The 10,954-nt window shown below is 45.1% G+C and overlaps 1 protein-coding gene across 1 annotated transcript in view; it reads left to right on the top strand.

The window, feature by feature from the left end:
* Positions 1 to 1,169: 1,169 nt before the first annotated feature.
* EIPR1 (EARP complex and GARP complex interacting protein 1) overlaps positions 1,170 to 10,954 on the top strand; it is a 161,761-nt gene continuing 151,976 nt past the window's right edge. The window contains exon 1 of the mRNA XM_055121564.1: positions 1,170 to 1,314. Within this exon, the coding sequence (XP_054977539.1) occupies positions 1,273 to 1,314 (42 nt within the window). The 5' untranslated portion in view covers positions 1,170 to 1,272. The remainder of the gene's footprint in view (positions 1,315 to 10,954) is intronic.

Below are 10,954 nucleotides of genomic sequence, written 5' to 3'. Positions count from 1 at the left end.
CAAAAGTTAGCTTTTGATTTTGGTAATAGCCAGTCTACCAAGTGTAGGTGACAGCTCATCGTGGTCTTAGTTTGCATTTCCCTTAAAATTAAGGAAGTGGGGTATCCTTTCATTGATGTTTCAGATCATTTGTCATACAGATCAAAGATGACCCATCTGTCACAGGGAGCAGTTCAGACCCATTTGTTAGACAGATCAATCCAGAGTGGAAAGAAGTCAAAAACCACACAGCTGGAAGGGAGCATGGTCTTGAAAGTCAGTCAGTAGAAAGCAGATAAATGGAGGGGGCTCAGTTACAGCATTTTGGGACTCCATGCAATGTCACTCGTCTACTATGTGCACATTAAAGAAGACAATATTGTCTGAAAAAAGGCAACACAGTTATGCACGGTGACAGTTTACTTAGATACACTCTGGAATCCAAGAGATTCTCTGGCAGATTCCCATTCAGAGACAAAGGTTGATAAAGCCAGTTGATGGGTCAGGTATCATTGGCCACTGGAGCACATGCAGAGACTTCCTCTCTCTAAATGATAACTCTGAGAGGTGTGGGTGAGGCTGACTGAGCCTGACACACGTGTCTCGGCTCTCTAACTCCTTACCTCTGTGCCCTCAATTGTCCCCTCCCCACCCGTTTTTCCCCTCTTTTTCGGTCACACCCGGCGATGCACATGGGTTACTCCTGGCTCATGCACTCAGGAATTACTCCCGGCGGTGCTCAGGGGACCCTATGGGATGCTGGAAATAGAACCCGGGTCGGTCCCGTGCAAGGCAAACGCCCTACCCACTGTAATATCGCTCCAGCCCCCAATTGTCCCTTTTTAACAGAGCATAAAATCGTGCACAAAGGCATGAACCTGGTGCTTGGTCAAGTACCAAAGCATAACAAACGGAAATGTGACATTCCCAGGCGAGAAACTGTGGAAGTCAGGGGCAGGAAGGGCGCTAAGCCGGAGACTTTTGAACTATGAACAAACGCGAGCTGGGGACGCAGCGCGCCCCCATCTTCACGCTGCCGCCCCCACTCCTGCAGCCTCCAGGTTTGAGCAACCGTCTGGAAGCTAACTGGGCATGCGCACGAATCCCGGCCGCTTCCATTGGCCCGGGGCGTGGAGCGGATTGATGACGTTTCCGAAAAACACAGGAAGTAATTCCTACGGGAGCCGGGGTGGGCCGCAAAGAGCAGATCCGGCGTCGCGGTTTGGGGAGGAAATGAATGGGCGTTGATCTGGGGACTTAGGTACCCGTCTCAGGTCAGTGAGCGGCCCCAGCATGGAGGACGACGCGCCTGTCATCTACGGCCTGGAGTTCCAGGTGGGTCACAGGAGGATCCCACGGCGTCCCGCGGTTGGAAGAGCGAGACCGCGCGCGGGTGCCCCGGTCCCCCTGTGCACCTGAGGATAAACTGGGTGTAAAGAAACGTGGGAGTTGCTTGGTCCTTGAGTCTGCTCAGGCCACAGCGATCGTGCCCTCAACCTCCAGGCTTGGGAACACCCCTCTGATCCCCCTCCTGTCTGGTCTGAGCCACCACTCGCTGTACACGTACACCTGTACAGCTACAGCAACCTGTACACGTACACCTGTACTGCTACAGCAATCTGTACGTGTGCACCTGTACATCTACAGCAATCTGTACGTGTACACGTGTACGTAGCTACGTTTCCCTCCAGCATCGGAGTTCCTGGACACAGGAACCCCACCCCCCACCCCCGCCCCCTTAGTTTTGACACAGTGTTAGGTCTATAAAGAGTTGCAGAGAAATGGAAAGTTTTGATCTGCCCTTCACTGAGCTTCCCATAATGTTGACGTTAAGTGACCAGGGTACAATCGAAGCTTAGGCGTTCACATTGGTACAACCTGTTCTCTGAACCACAAACTCTTGTAATCTCACCACCCTCTCGTCCCCACTAATTTACTATTTCGTTTATATCCTGTTTTTTTTTTTTTTTAATTTTCTGGTGCGTATTCATTGTGACTGTCACAATGTAGGTGCTTCACAAATGGTTGTGAAACTAATGGGCCCCGATAGTGAAAGCAGAGAGCTGGAAATCCACGAGGCAATTTAGGACAACAAGAAGACCCCCTGGAGTGGGGAGGGGATGGGTCTGAGGTAGGGGATGGGTTGGAAGGGCACGTGGGTTTGTTGGACTCCTGTATTGCTTTTCATCCATTCCAGTAGCTTTTGAGTGGCTATTATGCTTCATTAAGGCAGGCACTCAGGGAAAGATAGAAAAACAAAAGGTTCATTGCCTAATGAAGTTTTATAGGTGACTGTGCAGCATATTAAGTGTATGTTAGAAATACAAACGATAACTTTTTCACAGAAGATTACATGAGAGTACCAGAAACTTGAAGCCATTGAGACACCGAATTCTGATACCAGCACTTAATAGTTGTGTGATTAGTTTATGTTGCTCCTTATCTTCTTTGCTGTTAATATGGGAAAATAACATTTTACCCATGTCACTGATTCAAAAATTGAGGAGTTAGTTCATTTAGTTTGTGGTCTTAGAGCAGTGCCTGGCACATAATAAGCACTCAGTAAGTTTTGTTTTACTTATTATTTTGGGACAAAGTACTCATAGGTTCTATTCAAGGCCATTTATAAGTGTCCTATCAGTAATAGACTATTAGAGGGCTTGACTTAGTACCTTAGTTAACAGTTTTTGAAAATTTAAGTGTTAGCATTTTTGTTAGTACAATGCATATGTTTTATTTGCATATGCACGTGTATGTTGCTGGGGATTGAACTGAGTGCCTCACATATGCAGGGCATGTGTGTGTTCTACTGCTGAGCTATACCCTGTCCTTACTTAATTTTTTTTTTTGTTTTGTTTTTGGGTCAGTGATGCACAGGAGTTACTCTTGGCTCTGCACTCAGGAATTACTTTTGGTGGTACTCAGGGGACCATATGGGATGCTGGGAATTGAACCCTGGTTGGCCGTGTGCAAGGCAAACACCCTACCCGCTGTGCTATCGCTCCAGCCCTTGTCCTTACTTAATTCTTATAGCCGTCATATTGGGGTACTGCATATGGTCCCCAGAGTACTACCAGGAGTGATCCCTGGCACAAAGCCAGAAGTAAATCCTGAGCACTTCCAGATGTGGCCCATAAGCAAAATAAACAAAAAACCAAAGTTATGTTGCTTTTTCCTTAATGAAGTGTGAAGGAGTATACACATGACCCAGCACCTGGGTATTTCTAAAGGTTCCTAGATCTTCTTCTCCCTAAAGTATCCATCTTTAGCCAATGCGTCTTAATAATTTCTAGATGTCTATAAAAAGCCTTCTGAATAACTCAGCGATCTTGATCTCCAGTGTTGGATTTTTGAGGTAACTTAAATCATTATTTCCTGACATTGGATAAATCGAAGAAGTTGATCATTGCCTTGGGTGTCAAATATTTTATCTGTATTTCTTCTTTCTCTTCAAAGAAAAAGCTGACATTTGCACTTCTTTACTTTCAGCAGCCCCAAGGGCTCTCAGTGTGTTGACTTTTAAGCACCTGTGCTATGTAAACATAAAAAGAACTGAAAATTACAGTGGAGATTTGGTTGTCACTGACATTGAAATCACCGTGGAGAGCACTATATTAGATGATAGAGTTCTGAGTTTTGACTGTCGGTTGTTGTGTGGGCTGGCAGGGTGAAGGGAAGTACATAGAATAGGCTGAAAAGGACATGGAGAAGTTATTAGGATTAAAAAAAAAAAACCCTGAGTACTTTTCAGTATTTTTGAGACACGTTGGAACCACATGAATGGTGTTTTTAGTTCATAGGAAGGAATTTTTGATCGTGTCAATGATTTGAGTTCATTTTATCTTTGTCTATTTTTAAAAAATGTAGTTATTTATTTATTTATTTTTTAAGTAGTTGGGGCCACTAGTGCTCCCTGTTGGCACTTGGAGGACTTGTGATGCTAGTGTCACTCGCTGCTGTGAACATGCTAGAGATGTGCTCTACTCCTGGAGCCGTGGCTCCACCCCAATAATTTAGTTGTTTTCCTTAGACAAATTACCCAGGAATTGCTTTCTTCTCTCTCTCTTTTTTTTTCCTCCACTCCCTGGAAACATTTCTGCTGAAGGCCCCCTGCTCCACCCTTCTGATCAGGTTTCCCCTAAAATTTTCAATTCTTTCATCCTTCTTGGGGTTTTTGCATTTTGTTTTTGCTTTTGTTAGATTTTTGAGTAGATAACTATGTGTGTAGCAGTCATAAAGTAGTCATGTCATTGTCACAGTAGCCCTGGGAGTACAAATTTCCCCTCTTAAAAAAAAAATTGAGGACTCTGGGGTTTAGAGCAGTGAAACTTGCTGTATTTTAGAGAAATTGGTTCAAGCCTGGGTTCTTCCAGGTGGGGACTCTCTTTGCTGTGTGATGTGTGCAGTTTAGGACTCCTGGCTCTGGTGTGGTTGAGCCTAGTTGGTAACCTGCAAAGCCAAAGTGTGCAGCAAAGCACACACCCCTTCTTTAGTGGACCACAGATTTGAGGTAGGTATCTACCTACCTTTGTCTTAGAATTATTTGGATTCCATCCCTGCTCTCAGAAGGAGCTGGTAGCGCCTGAAATTTTATTTTTTTAATTAAAAAATTTTTTTTATAAAGTTGTTTACAATAATTGTTTACGCTCAATATTTTAACACTAATCCCACCACCATTGTACCTTTCTACCACCATTACTTTTAATCTTCCCATCCCAGCCTGCTCCTTCGGCAGATGCTAAATACTTTATTAAAACTTGTATAGCTGGGCAGAGGTGGTTTGTGGGAGTGACTCCTACATACCTAAGTTTTGGCCATTTAATGTTTTGGAAAACTTGGCTCCAAGTTGTTGGGGACTGGCCAGAGGCACAGTGGCAATTTTGGGGTATCGGGAAGCCTGAAGTCACCATCAGGCTGCTGACGCACTTGCCCCGCAGGTACAGGTTGATCTGCTGGATGGCACTGTACCCCCATCTTTGTTATGATCTTTATTGTAAATATTTCTTAAGAATTTTACATATTTGCTCTTGTGTGGATGAATTTGAAGTACATGCACATATACTTTTACTTGTTGGGTCAGTAGGGATCAATTTTCTAAATATCATTTTATTGATAATTCTATTTTAGTACATTATGGCTATTTAAAAAAGTCTCTGCAGAAGAGATCCTTTCTCTCCCAAGGCCTCATTTCTTTGGACTTTTTTTTTTTTTTTTTTTTTTTTTTTTTTTTTTGCTTTTTGGGTCACACCCGGCGATGCACAGGGGTCACTCCTAGCTCATGCACTCAGGAATTACTCCTGGCGGTGCTCGGGGGACCATATGGGATGCTGGGAATTGAATCCTGGTTGGCCGCATGCAAGGCAGACGCCCTACTCGCTGTGTTATCACTCCAGCCCCTCTTTGGGCTTTTGACCTTAAGCATTCTGACCTTCATGTTGAGTCCTTTGGTAAAAGTTGAGTCCTCTAGCGGACGCACTGAGCAGTGTCCTGCCAGCAGAATCAGGCATGTGGGGACAGTGTGACTTCAGCTTGTGGTAGCATATTGGGATAACAGGGTCTGTGACTTAGAACCACCCATGCCCAGGGGTTGGCGGGGGCATTGGAGGTGTGGACAGAGTAGGGGCATAGCATCTCAATGTTCCACTGAAGCCTGAAGCTGCCCTTCTTAAAAGTCCACGATGAGGGGCCAGAGCGATAGCACAGCGGGTAGGGCGTTTGCCTTGCACGCGGCTGACCCGGGTTCGATCCCCGGCATCCCATATGGTCCCCAAGCACTGCCAGGAGCAATTCCTGAGTGCAAAGCCAGGAGTAACCCCTGAGCATCGCTGGGTGTGACCCAAAAAGCAAAAAAAAAAAAAAGTCCACGATGAGAGCTGGCGAGACCAGGGTCCTTTGGGTTTGTGGCCTGGTGAGAATTGTGACACTGCCAGTATTTAGTTCCTAAACCAGCAGTGCAGAGATTGAGCCAAGGAGGAGCAAGGGAGAGTCTGCTTCTCAGCATTTGGCTGAGCCTAGGAGTTTACCCCAGTCCCGGTGTCAGCAGCTTGGGGAAAGGAGCAGCTGGATACTTGATGTGTCGGCCTGGAGAAAGGAGCAGCCGGATACTTGATGTCTCTGTGCTGTCTGGGGCTGTGGGGTTGCCAGTCAGCAATGTGGTGTCTGCCTGCTGCCAGGTCCAGAAGTCCAGGGGTCATTTAGTCCTACCCCTGGAGGGCACACAAAGTTTTCACCTCTTAGATCTTTTTATTTGGGAAAAATATATTTATATTTATATCTGTCTGTTGATCTATTTTTACTGTGTTGGGGATCAAACCCAATGCAAGATATTCATTTTTACCATTGGACACAATCCCTAGCTCTGCTTGGAATATATTTTTTTCTGGCTACACTGGTGATGCTCGGAACTATTCCCGTCTTTGTGCTTAGAAATGATGCCCTGGTGGTGATTGGAGGTTCATGTGGCACTGGGAATTTGAACCAGGATCATCTGGATGGAAGGCTAGCACACCATAACCCCTGTGTGTCCCCTCCCTGCCCCCATTTTGCTGAGTGGATTCCTCCATGGAGTTTTATTTATTTTTATTTATTTATTTATTTATTTTTTGCTTTTTGGGTTCAGGAGCAACACCCGGCGATGCTCAGGGGTTACTCCTGGCACTCAGGAATCACTCCTGGCGGTGCTCAGGGGACCATATGGGATGCTGGGAATTGAACCCGGGTTGGCCGCATGCAAGGCAAATGTTCTACCCGCTGTGCTATCGCTCCAGCCCCCCTCTATAGAGTTTTATAAATGTGATCTTTCTCTCTTCTGTGGCACCCTCTTCTGCTTAGCTTTTGCCCCATCTGTCGTGCCTCCCTGCCTGCCCTCCTGGTGCTTTTACAGGCCTTCCGTGCCAGTTCTTTTCATACTGGTCTTTCCCTCAGTGAGTCTGTCTGTCCTTTTCTCAGGGACTCTGAAATGGAGTTGGTCCAGGTATGTACCCGGGCTGGCAGGAAATCTGGGCTTTGTGAGTCCTTGAGCTGTCCGTTATCCCAAGACAGAGAATACCAGTGACTGTGGGTTGCGCAGCGTGGCTTCCTCCTCCTCCCCAAGCCAGGCTGTTTCCCCAGGAGATGCCGATTCGCTCTCCTTGCTCTGCCTTTGTTCTCGGCATAGTGTGTGTGGGGTGCACCTGTCATCAGCCTCTGCGTGTTGGTGAAGTCCCGTGTGAGTGGCTTCTGGTGTCTACAGCAGGAAGTCTTCCCTGGGGGGCTGTGTTCCCCTCTTTTTCTTGGGGCTCTTCAGGTCTCCTGAGGCACCTTCTCTCATCTCCGACTTTCTTCACCATTGGAAGTGTTCTGCTCACGTACTGCCTTTGGATGGAATGTTTTCACGTTTCACTGAAGACAGAGACTGAATGTGTTTCTGTTTTCTCTTTTCCTTCTTGCTTTCATAGAGTTCCTACAGCTTGTGGAGAGGAATGAATGCTTTAGCTCCCCCCCTGTTGGAGGTACAATTTGGGCAAGAATTGAGGGGGTGTGGCAGTGAGGATGGAGAAGTGTCACAGGAAGGCTAGAATGTGTAGTTGTTGGATTGATAAGTTGGAAGAAAGGCTCTCATCCCAATGAATAGGTCTAGGGCCGTGGCTCTCTTGGCTTGGTTAGGCTGACCTAAGTCCACTTGGGGGCCCTGGTGTTAAAACAGTGGGCAGGAAGTTAATATTGGCAGTTACCAGCCTGGTTGCCGTTCAGGTCCTTGAGGGACAGGGAACCTGCCTAGCAGAAAAGTGTGTTGGAAAAGGAGTTGGATTAAAAATGTGGGAGCAAACCCACCATATGAGTGGACCAGGGAAGTCTGGAAGATGTGAAGCAGGGGAGTCCTAGGGGTAGGGAGGAGGGTTTCCCACATCAGGGACCCATAATGGGTCTGTCAGAGGGAGGGCATCTTCAGGGGGGATTCTCAAGCCAGGTAAACTGAGGAGAGGAATCCAACAGTCAAGGAAAGCCGTCGTGGCTATGCTTCTATTAACTGTTAACTGGAGGAGGAACGGTAAATAGTAACCCAGGGGGTGTATGTGGGGGAAGCTCAAGGTAATTTCAGAGGTGAGAGGTGTGTGTGAGATGTTTGTCCTAGTGAAGGGGGAGAAGTAGAAAAGTGAGAGAAGGAGTGGAGAGAGAGTTCACCCATTTTCCAAGGCCAGGATCACAGCCTTTAGAGGCAGGAAGGCAGACACAGTCTTTCCCTGCCAAGGTCCAAGGTGAGTTCTTGTGCTGAAAGATAGGGGACTGGGGTTGCTTGGACTCGAGAAGAGAGAGCACCCTGCTCCATTGTAGGCGGTGCAGAGAGGACCGCCCCGTGCAGTGTTGGAAGGATGCGTTGGACGTGGATGATGGAGTCTGTGAAGGAATGAATGCATGTGTACTTGAGTAAGAGGCCCTCGCAGGCATCGTGTTTCTGGCAGATGTCTGTGAGTAACTTGAGAAGTTTTGGTTTCTTTCATGCACTCCTTTGACTCTGTTTTGGTTGTGGGAGATTCGAAATAAGTATTTAGTACAAAATGAACAAGTTGTGACTGTGCCCCTTTCCTTTTAGAAACAATTTGTTAGAGCCCCAGGAGTGAACCTGCCCCCTAATGAAACAGTACTGTGGTAATCTCTACTTTCCTGGTATGTCATGTGGGGGCAGCTCCTGGTAAGAGGGTTGTTTTGGGAGGAGAGCTGTTTATTGTACAAGGTTACGGTGACCCTGTTCTGTCTGCTGCTTAAAATAAAAGTCTCCTGTCTGTTCTCTTCTCAGTGTGGTCACACTAATCTAGAGAATGGTTCCGTGGGGAGAATGCTTTGTGTTTTTTAAGATTCCTTTTTTAATGCAGTTGCTTAAAGGGAAATACTCCAACCCCTTTTCATACTAGATTGCTAAATGTCTTTGGATGATCTCAGATATGTTTTAAAAATCAGTTATGGTTTGGATCATATATTTATCATAGTATTCACATTTTTTAAAAAAATGGAATCACTGTGAGATACACAGTTACAAAGTAGTTCATGATTGGGTTTCAGACATATAATGTTCCAACACCCATCCCTTCACCATTGTAATTTCCAGCCTCCAAAGTCCTCAGTTTCCCTCCCACCTGCCTCCCAGGCCCCCCATAGTCTTCCTGTATGGCAGATATCTCCTCCCCCTCCTTCATCTCCTCCCCAAACACGCGCGCACACACACACACACACACACACACACACACACACACACACACACATTTTCCTTGTTCAGAGTGATCATTTCCAACTATCAGTGTCATAGTAGTCACTTCTCTGTCCTTACTGCACTCCCCTCTCCCTTTGTGGAAAATTTCCTACCATGGTCCAGTCCTCTTGGATATCTTTTTTCCTACTGTATTTGGGTATTATTTACGTACTATGTTCTATAAAAAATTATATTCCCCAAATAAGCATAGTTATTCTGTTTTAGACTACTTCTGACTCATTTCTTTCACCATGGTACTCATTTCTTTCACCATGGTACTTTTATACATGTTTGTCCATGTATAAAACAAATTTCATGACTTTATTTTTTCTAAGGGCTGTGTAGTTTTACATTGTGTAGATGTACTATAGTTTCTCTATTCACGCATCTGTTCTTGGGCACTTGCGTTGTTTCTAGATTCTGGCTGTTGCATATATGCTGCAATGAACATAGGAGTGCAGATGGCTTTTCTGCAGTGTGTTTTTGAGCCTGTAGGTTATATTCCCAGGAGCAATATTGCTGGGTTGTATGGAAGCCCAGTTTCTAGTTTTTTGAGGAATGTCAGTATTGTTTTCCTGAAAGGCTGGACCAATTTACACTCCTCCCAGCAGTGAATGAGAGTCCCTTTCTTCCTGTAGTCGTGCCAGCAGAGGTTGTCCTTTCTGTGCATCAGTTTCTGTGATGTGAGATGACATCTCATTGTTTTTTGATTTGCATGTCCCTGCTAATTGGTGATGTAGAGCACTTTTCCATGTTCCTTTTAGCTAATTGTATTTCTTCCTTGAGGAAGTTTCTGTTCATCCCTTTCCCCCATTTTTGGATGGGGTTAGATGTTATTTTCATGTAAAGTTCTGCCAATGCCATATACTTTTTATTTATTTATTTATTTTATTTATTATTATTTTTTTTTAATTTTATTTTTTATTGAATCACTGTGAGATACAGTTACAAATTTTTCATATTTGATCCACCACCAAGCCCCTCTTACTCCCCTCTCATTCCCACTCTGCCTGTGTGGCAGACATTTTTCACTTTACTCTTTCCTTACTTTGATTGCGTTCATTTTTCAACAGGAATCTCACTATCATTATTTGGAGGTTTTCCTCCAACAGTCAGACATCGGAGATGTCCCAGTCCTGCATCCCGGAGCCCTGTTAGTAGTTGCTCAAGTGTTGCTGGGGCTCCATCTGGAGAAGGCGTACCGGCTGTGCCTCCTCCGTCTGGCTCCCTGGATTCTTCTCTCAACTTTTTAAAATATTAACCCCTTATCAGATGGCTGTTGAGTAAATAATTTTTCCTATTCCATGGGGTGTCTTTGTATCCTGGTCATTATTTCCTTTGAGGTATAGAAGCTTTTTAGTTTAATGAAGTCCCGTTTGCTTATCTTTGCTTCCACTTGCGTGGTCAGTGGTGTTTCATCCTTGAAGATATCTTTAACTTCAATGTTACAGAGAGTTCTCCCTATGTACCTTAGGTTTTCAGCCCATGTTCTGCCTTATGTACTTTATGTTTTCAGCCTATATTCTACCTTTGTACATATATATCTTATGTATTTTCTGTGTACCTTATGGATTCAGGTCTGATATTGAGGTCCTTCATCCATTTTGATTTGACTTTTGAGCATGGTATTTGAAAGAGGTCTGAGTTTAATTTTTTGCATGTAGCTTCCCAGCACCAGTTGATGAAGAGGCTTTCCTTGCTATGCTTCATATTTTTTGCTCCCTTATTGAAAATTAACTGATTATATGC

Source organism: Sorex araneus, chromosome X (assembly GCF_027595985.1).
Source record: "Sorex araneus isolate mSorAra2 chromosome X, mSorAra2.pri, whole genome shotgun sequence".
NCBI classification, from domain to species: Eukaryota; Metazoa; Chordata; class Mammalia; order Eulipotyphla; family Soricidae; genus Sorex; species Sorex araneus.
The sequence above is the reverse complement of the archived record's forward strand: the minus strand, read 5'-3'. Positions and strand labels throughout refer to the sequence as shown.